General features: G+C 48.7%; 1 protein-coding gene across 3 annotated transcripts in view; it reads left to right on the top strand.

Annotated features, from left to right (window-relative positions):
* The window catches only part of znf536 (zinc finger protein 536), a 202,873-nt gene that overhangs the window by 161,869 nt on the left and 21,208 nt on the right, over nucleotides 1-19,796 (top strand). Inside the window, exon 7 of one of the 3 annotated variants that reach the window (XM_080885954.1) lies at nucleotides 15,115-16,917. The exons of the other annotated variants lie outside the window; for them this stretch is intronic. Coding sequence (XP_080742080.1) covers nucleotides 15,115-15,257 — 143 coding nt within the window. The 3' untranslated portion in view covers nucleotides 15,258-16,917. Of the gene's footprint in view, nucleotides 1-15,114; nucleotides 16,918-19,796 lie in introns of those variants that run through there. 3 annotated transcript variants of the gene reach the window in all.

Consider the following 19,796-nt stretch of genomic DNA (forward strand, 5'->3'; position numbering starts at 1 on the left):
GAAATACTCGAGTACACAGAAGGGAGCTTGGATAGTGTGTTTGAGCAAATATACTTAGTTACTTTCTTGCCTTTTGCTGCTTCCTGATGGCGTCCTCGTTGGCGTTCCTTTCCTGGTTTTACCTGCGAGGTGTTTACGACACAGCAAAAACACAGTAAAGCCTGCTGTGATTGGCTGTTTCTGCTCGTCTCCAGATGAAGGTGGAGGGGAGGTCTGCAGCCCCGCCGTGACCGAAGGCCCCGTGAACACGTGATTTTTTTCAGGTTGTAGTTGTAGTCAAATCCTCAGTTCAGTCCATGCATCGATCCAGTCCTGGCTCGGCTGCCCGCTCTGTCCAGAAGGCAGCTCCGCGGGACGTTAGCCGGCTCATCATTCTGGGACGGCTGCCCGGGGGTCCCGGATGACCTCAAGAGTTAAAAGCAAGCAGTGGGAGAGAGACGAAGGCATGGAGGAAGCTGGAGGATGGAGGGATGAAGGTATGTGGACAAAGGAAGCGAGGCAGGAGCAACGACAATGACAGCCGCATTATCCGCTTCGTTCCAGTCGGGCGGCTCTGGTACTCCAGGCTGGAGGGTGGGTGCTGTGAGGCGCTGAGTGACGGGTTACACCTGGCTGACTGATGACATCAGAGCCAATCAGCTGTGCATATTTTACTCTTCTGTGTGAATCTTTTGTTTTCCATCTTTCCCTCCATCTGTCCAGTTTGGGGGGTTTATTTTTGAAAAGAGCTGCTCATCGTTTAATTGGTTAGCACACTTTTAAATGTTAATGAAGCATCAACACCAGACTTTTACCTAAACCACTTCAAGTGAGGAAAAGGTGGCAGACGAAGGTCTAACCACAGCAACTTGTGCCACCTCCACACCAGCTCCTGACATGGACTTTGCAGGTGTTGGAAGAACCGAGCAGAAGACGTGAGCTGTGCTCAGCCTCAGAGGTGGGCCGAGGAGCTCGGGAGGTCACGCAGGAGCTCCTCCACATCGAGAGGAGGCAGAGTAGGGGGCTCCGGATGTGACAAGAAGCCTCCTGGAGGAGGCCCTGGGAAGTGGTCAGGAGATCAGCTCCTGGCTGAGGCTGTATGGTGTGTTCTATAACCTTTATTAAAGCTGGCTGCAGATCAGGCGGTTGTATGAAGCGCTCAGGAGGAGCAGAGCTGCTTAAGTACTGGACTATTCACCAAAGCGGTGCCCACAGACGGGCCCGACCCTCGTGGCGTCCTGAAGTGGGCTTTTGTCTCGGCTGAAGCAACAGAGTAGAAACATTAACAGCAGAAGAGCAGCGGCGGGATGAGGTTTAGGGACAGCTTCCGGTGAGCGCGAGCCAGCGGAGAATCGAAGCCCTCGTCCTGCAGGTGGACCCGGTGAGCGACTCGTCAGATCTTCCATTTCACTCACCGGCTTCCCCGCCCGCTTTCCCACAGTCCTCTTCTCCTCGGCCTGATAATGACGCTTAAGAAGGTAATGGTGTAAACCCCCCTCTGTCCATATGTGTCTCTACCTCGCTCTCTGGGGAACAAAGAGGCCTTATTATACCTCCCTGTCAGCGGCGTCTCTCCGCGGTACAATCGCTGTTTTCAGCAGCGCTGCCAGCGTGGGGTAAATGGAGAGAGAGGCAGGTAGAGCGAGAACAGCGGCGTCTTTCTCCAGAGGCCGAATCCAGCGAGTTATCTACAAGTGCTTTTGAGTTTGAAATGTCTTTGTATGCAGCTTTTCTTTTTCTCAAAGCTCCAACAGGCAGTGTAATTTATTTGAGGCACTTGTTCTCACACACACACACTCACACACACGCACTCCTTAAGTCTACAGATATCTTCTTATTGGGGAATCTTTCAATAAATCAATGTGACTTTAAACACATTTCCCAGGCGACGCCTCTGACCTGATAAGAAGTGAACTAATCTCTTTTGAGGCTGCCGGGAGAGCTTTGAACCAAATCTACTGTGCATCTATCACCAAGGTTATTTGTCAATGGCTGCTAATCCCAGGTAAATTTCCCTGGTTTTATATCAGGGTTCTCATGTCTGAAGTTTCTCGGCCTTGGGAAAATAAGAGAGCGGGCTTACAGAAAGGAGGGAACAAAAGAAATGTTATGGATTTCAACAGCAGCAGGAAGGGGAGGGCCGGGGCGCCACGCTATTTATTAATTATTCTTTACTGAGTCAGACAAAGAAATCATTTTAACCAGGATGTGCTCCGTCACAGGAACCCCCCAAATAATCAGCACTAAAAATCACTGTCACTTGTTTTTTCTTTGATGAAGAAAATAAATCCAACCTGCTGTTTCATTACTAAAGTTATAATAAAATACCTAATAATTATTATTTACTGTTGAAAAAGAATCATAATAATCAATAATAATGTTCACTGATCGATAATGTTGGTTTGTAAACAGTTATCTGGACGTTATTTCAAAGTTAAACGGGCATACTGTGGATGTTATTCTGAGCGTATCAGTGGGCAGGTGGCGGCGACCTGAGTCACATGATCATGAACCTCGTTTCAGAGATTGCAGTCTGCCCGGCACACGCGTGCCATATGACTGACGTTACCGTAGAAACTGGCGCCTTTGAGTAAACATCATTATTAACCACCGTTAATAATAATTATGATAATGTATTTTATTTATAGGCGCTTACATCGAAACAGCAAGTGAAAAACATTTAAACAATTAATGAGTTTCCATGACGACGGGCTGGCAATCACTTATAAAACTTTATCTCAAAATGCGCCTGATCAGCGCCGATAGCTCACGTGTAGTTCATTACAAAATCATCGTTATTGCAGATCTTAATGTTTCTTATGAGCAGAGAGATCAACTAAGCGTGAACTTTGACCCCAGTCTTTGGAGACATATGAATGTGTTTTACTTTGTCAGTCGGCAGCTGACGTCGTGTTTCTGGTCACGTCTTGAACCCAGCTTTTGGGAAATCGTTTTTTCACTACGAGCTCACATTCCAGGGAGTACTGCAGTACTGTAATGTCCTCGAGTAAGCCAAAAAGAGGGTGGTTAAATGAAAGAAGACTAAACTCAAACTTAAAAATCATTTTACCATGTGACTAGTTAACGGCTTCCCCCGTGAAGGAAGCCGAGCCCGTCTGCAGCACACGCTGATCCCATCGTCACCGTTGGTGGGAACTTTCTGGCTTTCTCATTTCTCGAGCCGCTGCACCTCCTCGTGTGGAAACCGACTTTTCTCCGAGCTCCTTTTTTCCTTCCCCTCCTCCGTCCCTTGAAGTCCCCCCTCCCCCCATGTGTGCAGAAGATCATGGAAAATCTCTTGCCATATCTGTCATCTGTCACGCTCTCTGATGAACAGTTTTGATCTCTCACTCCTGTGTTTATGGCCGTTGTCAAGCAGAAAGAGTCGTAGCCGTAAGTGCTTACACCAGCGTGTAAATAGTTTGACGTGTGGCTCTGTAACAAAGTTGTTGGAGTAAATAAGGAACCAAACAACCACGCACAATCGCAATTAAGTTGTATGTCTGCATTATGAAATGTTTGGAGCAGCATGATTTCTGCTCACTCCTCTGCGCTCACCACGCTGCGTATCAAAAAGCCTCCCTTTGTTCCTGCTAGAGACCAAAGAGTAAATACGCTGCTTTACCCACACACACACACAGGGATATAATGTGATCGCTGCTCACTTCTTCCACTGTGAGGTCATGGTGTTTGGGTCCAAGTCGGTCGGAGGATCTGCTGCTGAGCGCTTTCACAGCTCTGTGGCGTCACGTATGAAGATGTTCCTCACGTCTGATTCCTGCAGACGGATGACAGACGTCGAGCTGATTCGATTAAAACGGTCAGAGAGAGCCAAACGGAGCTCAGCGGTCACACTGACGACGGCTCTTTGTCCTCACTTCCTGCACTGTTAGTGGTTGACACAGCCACCGTGAGCATTTCGCGATGTCACGTCTTTTATTTTGCAATTGTGGGCTTCCTGCGTGGTTGTAGCACGCCGGCGTGTTTGGCCGCAGGTCGCGTTTGTCAGGACTCGGGGAGTTTCAGGCGGGTCGTAAATGACGTCAGAGGCATTTTTAGCGTCGTCCTGCAGGAACGTTTGGGAAAGATTCGGATTATTTTTGATGTCCGAGAAACATTTTAGGAACTGAATGAAATCAGCTGGTGTGGAACGTGTCCTTGCAGAGGTCAGAGGTTACTGGATGGATCTGCCAAAGTGTGCACGAGTGTGTGCACGTTAAATCAGAACAGAGGTTCTGTTGTTTACAGTTTTGCTCTCACAGCACTGTTTTTCATCATAAAACTATAACTTTTTTCAGCTTTGAACCAAAACAAACAGCAGCGTCTGAAGTCGCTTTGTCAATCTGGGGCGGGGCCTCGCGGTCCCGGACACAGGACAGACCTGAGACAGACGGAGAGGAATGGAGGCAGCGGTTGGGGAGGGAGAGGAGGGGTGTGGGAGTGGGGGTGAACTTGGAAAGGTTTCGTATATCATAATTATCCCGTTAAGTAACGGCAGAGCGGCCTCCCCAGGGGAATTCGTCTTAAATGGAAGATTTGCAAGGAGAACGGGTCAGAGAGAGAGAGGAGCGGCTCCGAGTCGGCAGGAAATCCTGTTTACATTTACATAATCATATCAACACTCCTTCGTCTTCATCGTCTCGCTCTCTGAGAGGAGATGAGGAAGGGCTCGGGGCCGTTTGTTGCCACCGCTCCTCTTTTTTATTTTCTTAAAGTGCAGCCAGTGCTGGCACCTCCGTCACCCCCCTCCCCTCTGCGCTCCTCCCTGTGTGAGGGGATTTCTCAGACCTCTGGCCTCCTCCCCTTGTTCGTCTCATAAATAAGGCATGGCGTGCCGGGCTGCGTGAGCCTTAATTGAGATCTGCTAAGAGCAGCGAGCAGATGTTTGTAGCAGCAACTGTTGAATCATCAGAGACCTCGGCGAGCCACGAAACATCAGCCAGGTGCTCCACTTTTTAATTTCTCACTTTTTTATCTCTTTACATCAAAAAGCTGAGTGTGTGTGTGCAGACAGAAACACGGGTTATTAGCAATGCTAAACTGCTGCAAAGCGGCTTTGTCTTCATGGAAACAAAGACGGGAGCAAAGAAATCTGGAAGAGAAGCCGGATCAGGAGGTCATGGAGGTGTAGAGACGTGTATGAACATGTCTGTCTGATTATTATTGGATGTTTGAATATTAAAAATAAAAAAGGGAGAAGGAGCAGCATGAACGACGCCTCACTTGGATCCATGATAACAGTTTGTTTAAGCCCTTTCTTAGTGTGCTTTTATTTATGTAATGTGAGTTTATGATTAAAGACACATATTCCTTTATTCTGTACAGCTGTGAGCACAAAACGGGAACGCTGCATTAACCTGCAGCTGTGGGAAAAACAGGCCTCAAGAAATGTGCAATGAAGAGCAGGTGGGAGCTCAGTAATCCAGGATATGGTTGTAATCCTAGTTTAATCTAACTCCTATTAATCTGGTTATTTCCTAATAAATAAATAAAAATTGTGATTCCATGCAGACAAACATCTGAGGATTCTGATTTTCTCAGGAAAGCAGTGATTTAAAGACCAACAAAGCCCACATTCAGAGCAGGGAGGCACTAAAACCTGCGGTTTCTCTGTCCTCTTGACGCTCCATAGAGGTCCCAGCATGCCATGGGAGTGCTGGGAACGCCACGACTTTATTTATACAGCAAGAAACAGAAACAAGAACAGGACAGGACGGAAAGAGGGCTCACCCAAAGCCCCCCTCTAACTCATTAGGCAGGCTAAAGCTCCTATTGCGTCCAACCGTCCATCTGACTTCTATTTAAGCAGATGAATTACAAAGAACTTTCAGAGTAATCTGAGTATTCTGGGATCGTTACTCTGTGACGCGTACCTGTGGACCTTCCGTTTTCTTTCCCTCCAGTGTTTAATGGCAGATCTGATTTTCTGATCTCAGTTTTTACACACCACAGCAGAGCACTGCTGCCCTATATATGCTTACTGGCCTATATACTATTGTCCCATTTGCTGCTTCGCTTTGTGCCGGTGATCCACATACATCCTCCATAGTGTGTCATCTCTCTCCTTCTTTGCTTTGGGGTTCGCTGGCACATCAGCAGACTCCTGCTCCCTTCCCATCTCCCATCTGGCTTCATGCCACACCGAATTAGTAACCAGATATGTCACCGCCACTGAGCTGCTGCCGAAAACACTGTCCACTTCTGGGAGGGCCACGGCTTGCAGATTAGCGCCTACAATTAATACAGTGGACTCTCGGGGAGGCTGTCTGCTGTTTGGGGCTCTGCTAAACGAGGAGAGGCGAGATGTTTGCGGCACGATGAGACGGCTCACAGACGTGGAAACGCTCAGTCATATTCTAACTCTGAAGGTCACGAAGCATCATTGACGCTGCACAGAGTATCGCTTCACGCAGGGGCCGAAAATCAGGCTGGGTCCTCCATATGGCCATATATCCACGTACACCTGTCTATCTGTGGCTGTTCTGTAGGCGGCGTCACGAACAGACTGATTAAAGTGCACAGTGTGTCGGCGTGGATGCTTCGCAGAAACAGGAAGTTTACCAGATATCTGTATCTGAGAGTTGCTGGTCTGCCGCTGCTTCTGATTGGCTAATTGGTTGATTCGTTTACTGCTTTGTCTCCATTTGTGAAGAGACTACAGGTATCCTCTAGTGTACTCACAGCTGTCAGCTGTGATAATGGTGTTAATGGTGACAATGACGAGGGTGACGATGATGATGATGGCAGACCCCGCTATCTCAGGCAGATTTTACTGAAGGTGATGTGAGAGGAACAGGTTAAAGCACCAGAATCACTCAGAGCTCGACCCTCAGACCTCCACTTCTTCTTCTTCTATGTTTAGTTAGGAAAGTAGGGCTGAGACTTCAGTGTGAGTGTGGGCGGGGCTTAAACCCTGATGTTATGGAAGGATATTGTCTTATTCTCTTGAATGACACCACTTTGTTTAATTTCTTCATTGAGTTCTTTTCTACTTTATTACTCGTGTTTCTCGTCTTGGCTGCAAGAAAACTTCCGATACTGTAAATCGCATTTTATCTTAGCTTGCGTTTGTCGTCGTCATCTTCTTCTAGCATAAGTAAAAGTCCTGTGATATGCCTGCAGTTTGTTTGTTAGTGGGTGGATCAGAAGGCAGAGGAAACCCCAACGCTGGGCTTTAATCAAAGTCAAAGCAGCATCGTGCAGCAGCTCGGCCTCCAGCCTCGGCGTGGGTAAGCTCGGTGTCGGTGTTTGGCGATGAGCTCGGCCGTCCGTGTTGCTGAAACAAGTGAAAGGATCTCCTTCCAGTTTATACACTCAGCTCGAGGTTTTCTCGGCGCTCCGCAGCCTTTCTGCACATTCCTGCACCATTATGTGACACTGTCGCTGAATAAAAGGCCGTATTATGTTGCAGCCCCCCCCCCCCGTAAAAGGGCAGAAGTGGACCGGGTTTTTATCTGCTGAACGAATCAATCAGGATTATGTCAGCTGAAAGGAATCACAGACTGCAGTCTCCAGGCCTGTCTCGGTGTGTGTGGCAGCAGGGATGTGTGATGGAGGACAGCACTTGTTGGATGCTAACATGCTCCGCGTGGTGACAGAGATGTTATTCGAGGGCTAAAAAGCAAGAGTTTTTTTCTATTTATGTATTTCCCCACCCGCCGCCTCCACCGGCCCTCTCTCCTCCTCTATGGGAGGATTGGAAGGGCACTAATTATCATTTCAGCAGAAATGATTAGGAGATCAAACAGGGATCGAATGCCATTTCCTTCCATTAATGCCGGGGGTTTAGAGTGCCTGTCAGGGCTCGGCTTGTCCTGCAGGGAGGAAAAATAACAGGGGAGGATGGAGGAGGGGGCGAGGGGTGGACGGGACAGGGTAGAGGTTTGGTAACGGAGAGACGACAGCTGCTCAGATAAAGACGTTTAAAGCGGGGCACATTTATTTTTCCCAGAGAGCCAGAGGCCGCAGTACTGCCCCGAACAGCAGGTGTCGCCACGCAGCCCGAGCCGCAGATAGGCAGGGAGAAGAAGCCAGAACCAGAAGAAGGTTCATTTAGTTTTTGCACAAATCTCGTCTTCAGGCTGAGGCAGCACGTCCGTCTGTGTAACCTGTGACTCTCGGAGCTTCGGCACTGATACGGCACTAAACGATCGGACGCTCACGTCTGTCCACCAGCAGGTGCACGACTGGTGGCAACAAGTTTTTATACTTATTGTATCTACTTTGCTTTGGTTTTATGTGATTGAAGAAGTTTGTGTGCAGCTCTGTGATGTGATTCAAACCACACCACCCAATCAGGAAGCAGCGTGAGCTCCTGTGCGTCCTGCAGGAAGTCCTCGCTGCCAAAGAGACGACACCGATGCATCTATGTTGATTCTGTTTATGTCTCACATCTGACCTGCACACTGAAAGAAAGTGGTAACCACGGCAACCAATAAAACCTTAAGTTTGACTTTTGAAAACTAAACCGAACAAAAGTCGAACGACCGTCAGAGCCGACGCTGCAACATGTTTAACACGTGCATTTGTGCCGCTGCAGCCTTTCGCACCGTTAACAGTCATTACCTGGAGGTTGGTGATTGGCAGCTATGTGTCTGCAGGGCATCGGCCGGGAGCACGGATGGTGCTGCGGAGTGAACACAGCGACCACGCCGACACGGTTAAACTCAGCCCACGAAGTTGTGACGCCGACATGCTGCCAAACTAAGTTTCCATTAAAAGCGCGATCGAGCGAGGCTGGCGGTAGATGAGCGGATGGAGAGCGTGCACGAGGCTGCGACGGTTCGTGCACGTCAGATGAGAGAAATGTCAAAGAGAATGTGAAAGATGACCTCTGCGCTCATCGCCCATTAATGACCCTGCAGCTCCCAGCTTCATTTTCCCTCTCATCAAAAACATTCAAAAAAACATTTCCTCCTGTCTGCAGCAGTCATTTCCCCCGCATTGTATTTATGTATTGGAAAAAAAAGGTAATAGATCAAGCACATTCCATTATTCTCTTATAAGATCATTAGCAAATATAATTAGATATGAAAGAAAGTAATTTGGAGAGAAGAGGAGAGAAAAGCGCTATCAGGCAGAGAAGACAGATTGTAGCATCAGAGTGTTTGGGCTTAAATTGCTCAGCGGAGGTATTATCACGCCGGCAATCTTTTAGCCTCAGAAACAGTTTTGGAGACAGACAGCGAAAGATAGAAAGAGGCCACTAACGCTCACTTCATTGTGCCCCCCGCCAACACACACACACAACTGCAATCATGCCTTCCTCCATCTTCACTCCTCCTCCTCTGGATCCCTCCATCCTGTCAGCTCAGAGTTTGAGTGAGTTTATAAAAAGAAAACAAGCTGCCATGGAGTCATCACCTAATCACCCCCCCCCCCCCAAGCTCTGGCTTTAAATCGCAGGAACAACAGAAATTGCCTTGAAGTCGCTCGATGAGGAACCTTCTCGCTGCGCCCGCGCACGAGCCGGCGTCACTCTTTGTTGCACCTCAACGCCACGCTCTGTTTGTCTAATAAGGATCAGAGCGCAGCACAACAAGCTGCCGCCACTTCTCCTCACCCGCCTCCTTCTTCTTCTTCTGCTTCTTTAGTAGTGCTTTGAGGGATCGGGGGAAGGAGGGGGAGGAAGGTGGGAAGGGTGAAGAGGAGGGGTGGCGGTGTGGATTTTTCTAGTCTTTTGTGCGAATCACAGGGAATGGTAACTATAAACATCCTGTATTCATTAAAACCATCTAAAAATACAATTTTGGAGGCAGAGGGGGGCGCGGGCTGCGCTCACTTCCTGCGCCGCTCCTCCTCGGTGTATACAAGCCTGCTGCTGCTCATATTTACATATTTAGAAATGCCGGGCTGTACAATGAGGCGCGCCGCTGCCAACGATAACACTCTTTGCCGCTTTGAGGCCGGAAGCCTGCGACAGGGAACAAAGAGCCACCGCCAACATCGCATGCACACGCGCAGGTCACCTGTCCGAACACGCCCCAGTGTGCCAAGCCCATTTCTTCCTGCTCAGCTCTCGCAGGGCGACTTTGCACAGTTCAGAATAAGCCTTCTTTCTGTGACACTCACAGGCGGGCTGGTCGCTGTCAGGCCCGCTCAGGGTCAAAAAAACACGATCCAGAGCCGCTTCTGCAAGGCCTGGAGCTCATGTTCTCTCTGGAATCAGCCGTTTTAGCTCCTCCTCCTGAAAGCCAGCTTTCTTCTGATTGGCTGAGCGCTGTGGGTGTTGAATAACACCTGTCCTACATGGGATCCCGCCTCCTCAACGGCGTGGACGTGAACATGAGTACGAGAGCTCGGACGAATTATTGCATTAACTGTGAGGCTGACATGAAAATGTTTCATCTTCAGTGTGACGCAGCTGCGTGACCTTTGTTCCTTTTTCACTTTTTCCCACTAAAGCAAAGAGAAATGTAAATGCTCTGAGCTCAAACAGACAAGCAGCCGCGTGTGTGTGAGTGTTTCTTTGTGAGAGTGCGTGTTTGTGTCTGCATGCGTGTGCATGTGCGTGTCTGGTCCCCACAAGACATTTTTGAAAATGTGTTTTCAGTGACAGGCTTACAGGCGGGTCAGGGGCTCGGGAAGCATTAAGTCAGATTTCAGATATGAATACCTGACATGCGTGTGTCTCTGTGAGTGTGCGTGTGTGTGCATAAGTATGCGTGTGGTATTTTTGCAGGCTGATGTTAACGTCAGGTGATGCCTCTGAGACGACACACACTCGTCCGCACGCACACACACCCACGCCGGCGTGTACTCCCCGACACATGCTCAGTGCAGCACCGTGCCGTTGCCCCCCCCCCCCCCCCCCCCCCCCCCCCAATTTATCCATTCTGTTAAGCATGACACATGTATTAACAGTAGATGGATCCTGGAGCTGTGTGTCCTCACACCATATGTTGAGCTTTCCCAGATCCTCTCCCGCCGGTGCCGCCTCATGGCGTGCCACAAGAGGGCGCTGTGGTGGCTCGGGCCGACGTATAGATTGTGTGTGATGTTTGTGGGGCGGGCGCAGGGCTGTGTGCGAGGTGCGCTGGCCCACAGACGGCAGACTGTCTGAAGGAAACAAACAGATAAGACTCGCATTCATGTGAGAGATGAATGCCGGGCAGGTTTCTGTGTCTGTGAGGTGCATCTGCCATCTACCCGAATGGGAAATTAAAAAGTGTGAAGGGAAGTTATGCTAAATCTATAAAGTTGGCCGGGAAAGCGCTCCCCCCTCGCAGCGGCAGTTGTTTGGGGAGAAGGAGCAGCGTGCTTAAATAATAACATTCCAGGTGGCTTAGTTAATGAACAGTGAAAATCAAATATGGGGCCTAATCTGGAGCTCGTTACAGGAAGTTTCTTTACAGGGAAGTCAAAGGCAGGAAGTGCCCTTGGGGACAGACTAAACACTTTTTGAAGCTTGAAAACAAGGAAACTTTATTTTGGGTTCATTTTAGAGGTGTGGGCTGTTCTCACAGCAGACCTGGCACCCACAGTCGGAGCTCGGATCCTCTCGTTGGGATCGCATTTAATGTCTCGTGTGTTTAATGTCCATGCTGCGACTGGAGCTCTGCTCGCTCATCTGAGCACTTCAGCATCTCATTTCCTGGTCTTAGATCGCCATCGTGTGGCTGCAGGTGGGTATGACACCAGTGAGGAGCCATGATCCGGGTCTTTCCCTGGCTCAGGAGGGGCCACTGGGAGGTGAAGGCTCGACTCACAGCCCCTCTAATCATGTGATCACTAAGCAGCCAGTCAGAAGCAGCAGTGTAAGCTCACATTTGTCTGCTGCAGGTGTTAACAGGACCTCTGTTACTTTGTCTTCAACATTAAATGAGTCCCGTACTTTTATTTTTAGACATTGGTTTGCTCAGTATCACGCTGCTGTCCTGCACAGCAAAAATGAGACCATTTGGCCCACAACTGGGTAGACACATGAAACCCCCCTCCCCCCCACCAGTGTTGTGTTTTTTTTTACAGAATGAACCTTTCACAGCGTGAGCGCACACACAAGAATGAGTGTTGTGTTTTTGCAGGCACATAAAAGTACGGTTCAAAGAGTGTAGAAAAAAACAAGCAGCTGAAATTATTTGTGAGGTTTTAAAAACAGTGAAAAATCAAATAAAATGTGCAGAAAATACCTTTGGTGTCAGTCTTTGTTCGTTCTGAGGAGATGTCGCTTCGTGTGTTTAATGACGTGAGGTCCACGTGACCGAGAGTGAACACAAACCCACACAGTCGACCAGAAATCATCTGAAACTGAAGCTGAGCTGAAAAGAAAGCGAAGTCTGTGTTAGAGCAGATGCTGATTCCTGCATATGTGATGTGTGAGTAAACTCATCTTCAGCAGCGTGTAACTAAAGCTGTCACCACCAGGGGGCAGTGTTTCACAGCAGTACTACACAGTGTGTTTGCTGATGTTGGTAAACAGACTGTACTCAGCAGGATTTATATAAAAGAAAGAAATGAGAACCTGCATGAAGATCAGTCCAGTGGTTTTGGCCTCTTTCAGCATCTTTACACTCTGTGATGTGTACTTGTTGGAGTTTGTGCTGCCGTCTCTGTAGAAACAGACACGTGTCACGTCCGTGAGCGTTTATACATGATGTATAATCTTCTTTCTGGCTCACAATGACTTAATATGATTCATGAGAGGCACGTCTGAGAGATTACAGGCCAACAAGTCATGAACAGTAGTTGAACACGGTTAAGTCTCTTTGCCACGCAGGGCAGCAGCACCAGGTTCCACAGTAGGTGTCCCATACGTGTCGTTCTTTGCCGTGGTTGGACGTGTAGATGGGTGAGCTGCAGAAGCGAAGCGGGGCGCCGTCGGCCGCGGCGCAGAGCAGACGTGTACGTGTGACGGTTCTGTTTGGTTGCAGTTGTAACGCGGAGCGGGGAAGCACGTGAAGTGAGTTTGCTGGGCTCTCCTCCCGCCGCGCAGACAGTCTGAGAGTTATTACTGGCTGCTGAATCTAAGAGATGTTTTATCATGTTATTAGCTCTTTATTTTCCCTCTGTTACGCTGGCACTTCCTTTCATTTTCATATCCATTTCCATACTTGTGAAAGCACAGCTCAAATAAAGCCGTGTTTTAATTTGGTTTTGTCAGATTCATAACGCCACTTTAAAAGAACATGACATGCAAATGTGCTCAGCGGTGTTTTATTGCAAAATAATTTTCAAAGAAGTTGCTGAGGGAATGAAAGTGTGCAAAACCGGGAGGGGGGGGGCTTGTATTATTTAGTGGCCTCTGCTGTGGGACCTAATTACAGTTATGCATTTCTTACTGTATCACAGAGACATAAAACTTTTTTTATTGCAATTACTCACTTCGCTTCTCGCCACTGTCACACTTCCCGTCGCACTTATTGAGCTGGGCGCTGGGCGTGAAAGGCCTGCGCTGCCGGGACTCAAACGTGTTGGCGCCCAATCTCGAAGACATCGTCCCAAACCCCCAAAATGACAAAAAAAAGCAGCGCGAGGAGGAAACAAACAGCCGATTGGTCGACCCACCGACCTCGCTCATGCTTCAGCCTCACAGGAAGCAGAAAGGCAGAAAAGAAGGTGATGCATCTGTTTTACATCTTAATGAGGCCGAATCTTTCCGAGCAACTGCGCCGTTCATGTATCAACAGTGCACGAGCGCCGGGGGAGCGTGCGCGAGAGCCGGGGAGCGAAAATCTTTCAGAACTTCAGTACTGAAAAGAAAAAAGATTAAATTGATACCCACGTGTTTGTTTATTGGACAGAATGACACTAACAGGGTCACTGTCCTGCCTGCTGCACGTTTCCCATAAAACAGCTGAAACTGCCTCACATGCTGCTCAGTCCAGCTCACATTCATCATGTACAAGGACCTGCATTCACACACGCACACCAGAAAACTTTCAGTTGTCCAATCTGAGCATCCTGACTGATGAATACTGTGTGTGCGTGAGACAGTGATCATGTGACGTCCTGCCTGACAGCTGCTCACGTGCACAGAGCTCACAGGATCAAGACCACGTGTTGTTTTTATAGATGGAGGCTCAAAATGAATGTGTGGAGCTCTTTGCACGGTTCTTATCCAGGACAGATCCTCAGATCCTACTGGGTCAAAGGTCAGACTGAACCATGACCTTTGACCCAGTAACACAAATGTTCCATCAAAGCAGATCTGGATGAGTTTTTAATAAAGAACAGATGTTTCCATGGAGACCGTGTGGTGATGCGCTTTCAGGGACATTTTTAATAATTGTTCTAAATTTATTCTGAAGGTGTGAACAATGTACTAAAATCATTGAGGGAAAATGAATCCTGCACAAAGTAACATCCACCTGATCCAGTGCATAGACGGACCTTTCAGCCCCACCCTGCTCCTTCAGTTCATCCAGCTTCAGCTTCCAGACTGATATAAAATGGACAACAACAGAATATAAACACTACAAATTATTATCATATTCTTTGTTCTTATAACTCTGTAAGTGTACGTCCACACGTCCATCTTTGTGTGGCCTCAGCGACCAGCTGACCGCCGTGCGGACGTCACTGTTAGTTACACACCATGATGTTTGTCCATGTGCGTGTGTGTGTGTGAGTGTGTATTCATATCTTTGTGGGGACCACAAATTGGAAGTTTATAATAATTGTGGGGACCAGCAGCCCTTATGGGGACACAATCCGGGTCCCCATAAGTTTGAAGACATTTTTGAGACTCAAAACGTGGTTTTATTGTCAGGGTTACAGCTGGGGTTACAGCTGGGGTTAGGGTTGGGGTTACAGCTGGGGTTAGGGTTGGGGTTACAGCTGGGGTTAGGGTTGGGGTTACAGCTGGGGTTACAGCTGGGGTTAGGGTTGGGGTTACAGCTGGGGTTACAGCTGGGGTTACAGCTGGGGTTACAGCTGGGGTTAGGGTTGGGGTTACAGCTGGGGTTACAGCTGGGGTTACAGCTGGGGTTAGGGTTGGGGTTACAGCTGGGGTTACAGCTGGGGTTAGGGTTGGGGTTACAGCTGGGGTTACAGCTGGGGTCAGGCATTCATTTCTGATGGTTGGGATAGGGGGCCAGGGAAAGCATTATGTCCCCACAAACATATGAAACCACATTGTGTGTGTGTGTGTGCGGGTCCGTGGTGCTAACCTGCCTCTTGTTCTCTCATTGGCCGTAGTGCATCTGTGGGTAGGAGAGGAGGACCAGCCCATGACCCATGACCCCACGCTGACCCTCGACCCCAACCATCTTAACAGCGACCTTAACAACCACCCTAACAACCATAATGTAGGCGACGCCCACGCTGTAAACAAAGAGTAATGGCCGCGCCAGAGCGAGCGGACGCTGGTGAGGATGGAGGCGGTGATGAAGAGGATGAAGGTTAACGAAGGACACACTATATCAGAGACTTTATTTAAGATGAGAAAACACAAACTACCGTCAGAGCGGCGCCACGTGGACCTAATGACTCTCACAGCCTCCCGGACACTAAAGCAGTGGACTTCCTGTTTGTCTCTGGCGCTCTGAGCGCCCTCCCCACCCCCCGACCCCGTCTTCTCTTCTTCTTCTCCTTCTTTGTTTTCTTTGGATGAAACTACCTGTTAGCACTTCCTGTAAGTGTCCCTGAAACATTCCTCAGCTTAGAGACGCTGTGTCCTTTTTTAAGGTGTAAACTTTAAATCTGCACATTCCCGCCATGCAGAGGACTGGCTGCCCGCAGGCCACGCCTCCCGGCGACGGTGGCACGAAGATGATGCGCGCGTACAGGTTCAGCCCCTCCCTCTGCCTCCGTCTGTTTTTCTGTACCGTACTGTTGTCGCCGCCGCCGCCGCCTCGAGAGAGCGACGGCAAGAGGCAACAGTTTGAGAAGCGGGCGGCGTTTTCAAACGCCGCGTCCTGTGGAGCTGCGGCCGTGTGTAAAATACTGCCACCATCTTTGTTGCACAGTGTTACCGACTACTGAAGACGACGCTTCGATGTATTTACTTTACGAGGAAAAAAAGAAAACTGGAAAAATGCTTATTGTGTATAGCCTTAGAAACACGTCCCCGTTACTGCTTCAAAGCTCCGTAGCTGTGCTCGACCGTAGGCCGTAGGGTTGATTTTCTTTGGATTTTCATATGTACTGTACATGAATAATGCCTTGTCCATTTACCGATGAGAAAAAAAGAGGAAAAAGATGACAATCGTCTCCTGTGCTGCAGACATATTTGCCCCGCCCCCTCCCCGTATATACAGAATCATTATGCATAGAGGGACTCGTCCTTTCTTCTTTCTTTGATTCGTTTCGATCTCCCGAGTATTTTGCACTGTGACAGTATTATAAATCCAACCTATACAGTACAAACTAGCTAACTAACTAAATGAAGGTGTGTGTTTGTGTGTCCCTTGGCATTGTGAAATGTTTCTACGTCATTTTTTGTGAACCCAGAGAAAAGTCTAAAGCGGTATGTACAGTCCAACTATAAGACTTCTTTTTTAGTTTACTGTTTGTGGCTTCTTTTGTATGCTGACCCCTGACCCCTCCCCGACCCTCAGCGTAGGCCTGCTGCTGCTTGAGCCCGGCTGATCGTTCTCTGCAGTATATCCTCCCGTTTTTGTTTCTTTGATTTACGTAGATGGCAGTAATCTTTGAAAACAGAGGATTCGAAATCAAACTAGTGAGACGCGAGGAGGAAATGCTCGAGGCGCTTCGGAAGCGACCTCCGACCTTGCTCTCTGTTTTCCAGCCGTGTAAAGATTCATCTCTGAACCAGCTCCGATGATCATTCCACCCCACGTATGATGTACAAACCTGTCTTGTGAGCTCCACACTTTTCTGTTTGCTGTATCCTCATGGCAGATGCTTCGTTTTGTAACTACTGAACTGTACTTATAATAAAAATAAAATGTATTCCAACTAAAAAAGGATTGTCACAGAGCACCCGCCTGCTTCCTGTTTCACTTTCTTCTTCTTTCCTTTGGGTTTGTCGCTGTGGTGTCACCCCTCCGTCAGCTGATGTTCCACACCTGAGTGAAACATTCAGCTTTCAGGAAGCTTCTTCGTTATTTTTCAGGGCTGAAAACACTGAACCCAGATCAGTTCTTCACCGCCTGCAGGAGCGCTGAAGCTGTTCTCTGAGCATCGGTGTGACGATTCACGTCTGAAGCAGAGCAACCAGCATGTTTGATCTGGTTCTGATAATTCACTGCAGGATACGTGACAGAGTGCACGCTGGGTAAAGTTCGGAGGCGCCGTGTGGACAGGTGTCTGCTCAAGACAGGTGAGAGCAGAACGCTCTCCTTTTTACCTACGTTTGATACCAAGGCCAGCTTCTAGCTTCAGGGTCAAAATCATTTTCTAATAAAGTTATTTTATTAACATTAACACAGCATCAGAGGTCACATGTCACAGTTTGGACCGGGTCGCAGCTGACCTCTGCAGGTGGCTTCATTACAAATATCAACATCATACCACAAAAACCAAAGACGCCGCGAGAGCCTCACTGAGAGCGTGCACACAGATTTATGAGGAAACCGTGACTGGCCTCTCACAAAGGAAGTAGTCAGGAAGTGTTACAGGAAATCAGGACGCTAACATGGTGCTGGTTAGTTACCCATGAAGGCGTCCTTTAAGAAAGAAACGTCGGGTCCTCGAGCTGCTAGAGCCGACACGCCTGCCCTTCAGGTTTGTGTTGACCCAGACTTGGGCCTGTCAGAGCAGGTGAAACTCCGCTCAGACCAATCCAGGTGTGTCACCTCTGGAGCTGAGGAGGGGCGGCTGTTCAGACAGTCAAAACTCCAGTTCGCTAAACCTCTAACCAGAGAATGGTAAATGGTAAATGGCCTGCATTTGTATAGCGCTTTTCTAGTCCCTAAGGACCCCAAAGCGCTTCACACTACATTCAGTCATTCACCCATTCACACACTGGCGATGGCAGCTACATTGTAGCCACAGCTGCCCTGGGGCGCACTGACCGGCTGATGGAGTAAAAATCCACAGAAACGCAGTTCGTCCTGCATCCACTCGCACTTCACCTGCTCCATGAAGCTCCAGGAGAACGATCCAGGCGCTCCATCATGTGACCGATCAGATTATTGATCCAAGATGATCAGCTCCGCTCACAGTTCTAACAAATATTCATCATCTCAGAGATGATCCGAAGCAACGCCTCACAGCAGGACCCCAAACAGGGTCAGGCTGCCCGGGTCAGTGCCCGACTCACTTTTAAAGAGATCAAAGCTCCCACGCCTGTTCCCAATAAAGCCACACACACACACACGTGCGCACACACACAGTGAAAACAAGTAATTTCCTGATAGCTCTCATATCCAGCTGTGAGTGTGTCTGATTAAAGAACACATTAGGCCATCTGTGTGTGAGAGAGCGAGCTTTCCCTCTCATTTAACTGCCTCTCTTCCTTCAGATTTTTTGCATTTTCGCTGCCGTGTGTGTGTGTTGTGTGATGACGCTGTGCAGTTGTGGCAGTGTGTGGTTGGTCACCGGGCAGATGGTGGCCTGCAGATGAACCGTCGTCTCAGCCTGTAATTTCCCTCTGTTTCCACCACATTAATGCCGAGGCTTCACGGTGCCGCGCTGCACTTTCACCACCAGAGGGCGCCACAGACCAGCTGTTGGGACAAGCCGGCCGTTTCTGCACATGCTCTGTGGACTGGCACACTTCGGTGTGGTGCTGTCCTTTCTGGTACCTTTAAAATGAGCTCTCGCTCTGTTGGTGCAAGTTCTCCATCAGGATCTCTGAGTATGAGAAACAGAAGACAAAGAACGCATTCATGTTAAAGGTTTTTTTGTTGTCTTTTTTAATTCATCAGAAATTTGTGAACACTAACATCTGTCCGACGTTTGCTTCTCCTTCCTGTAAATAAGAGTCGTCAAACAGAAAAGCGCTATATAAATGCAATCCATTATTGTTATTATATGGCCTGCAAAGCCGAAGCGGCACACTGGAAGGTCCAAATCCGGCCCACTGGGCAGCTCTGTAGAGCATGCACCTGAGCTGAACGTTTAACCTGAGACGGCCCAGGTCTGGCGGCTGGACACGCTGGAGAGCCAAGGTTAAATCTGAAGCGTTTTATGACTGAACGGAGGAAAACACGGTGGCCACTGCTGTTCATGCTTTGTAGGTGAAGGTGTATTAGTCTATGATCACCTGGTGCTGGTGTGCTGAATAGGTGCTTCCTCCAACTTGATGAAGACAAACAGAGGTGCAGACGTGCAGGTTGTTGAGCGTGCCGCTGCGAGGCTTCCTGTTACCTCCAGAGTTCACGTTAAGATTCTGGCTTTGACTTTGAAGCATGGACGAGCACCGGCCTACAGCTGTGAACCTCTGCCTCCACTCAGCAAGTGCCCGAGGTCATGTGACCCGGGTCTCAGTCTGTTTCCTGTTTGAAGGTTTCAGAGTGACATGCTGATGTGGCGTCTTTACTTTACAATAAAGCTTCTTCCTAATGTGAGCTGGTGCTGTGACACTGAACTGTTTTCACCGCTGTGCAGAAACAGGACCACCGCCAGACTCTGCAGATGCGAGCGGTCAGTAAGACCAGAAAACAGATCAGTATGCACCGCGTTCATACATTTTAAGACTGACCTCTGTGGGGTAAAGATAAGAACACCTGTCAAAGGTAAATACTAGCAGTGCAACGATATTCGTATCAACATTGAACCGTTCGATACAGTGCTTTCGGTTCGGTACGCATATGTATCGAACAATACAAAATTTTTAATTTATTTTATCAACTTTCCTTCTGACGATGCTGTCTGTGTTGAGCGCTCAGTGGATCTGCGCTCGACAGTGCAGCCTAAGCGGAGTAGTCGAACGCAGATTCACTGAGCGCAGGACAAGCTAGCAGACAGAAGTT

The sequence above is a fragment of the Rhamphochromis sp. 'chilingali' genome, assembly GCF_963969265.1.
Source record: "Rhamphochromis sp. 'chilingali' genome assembly, chromosome: 6".
NCBI classification, from domain to species: Eukaryota; Metazoa; Chordata; class Actinopteri; order Cichliformes; family Cichlidae; genus Rhamphochromis; species Rhamphochromis sp. 'chilingali'.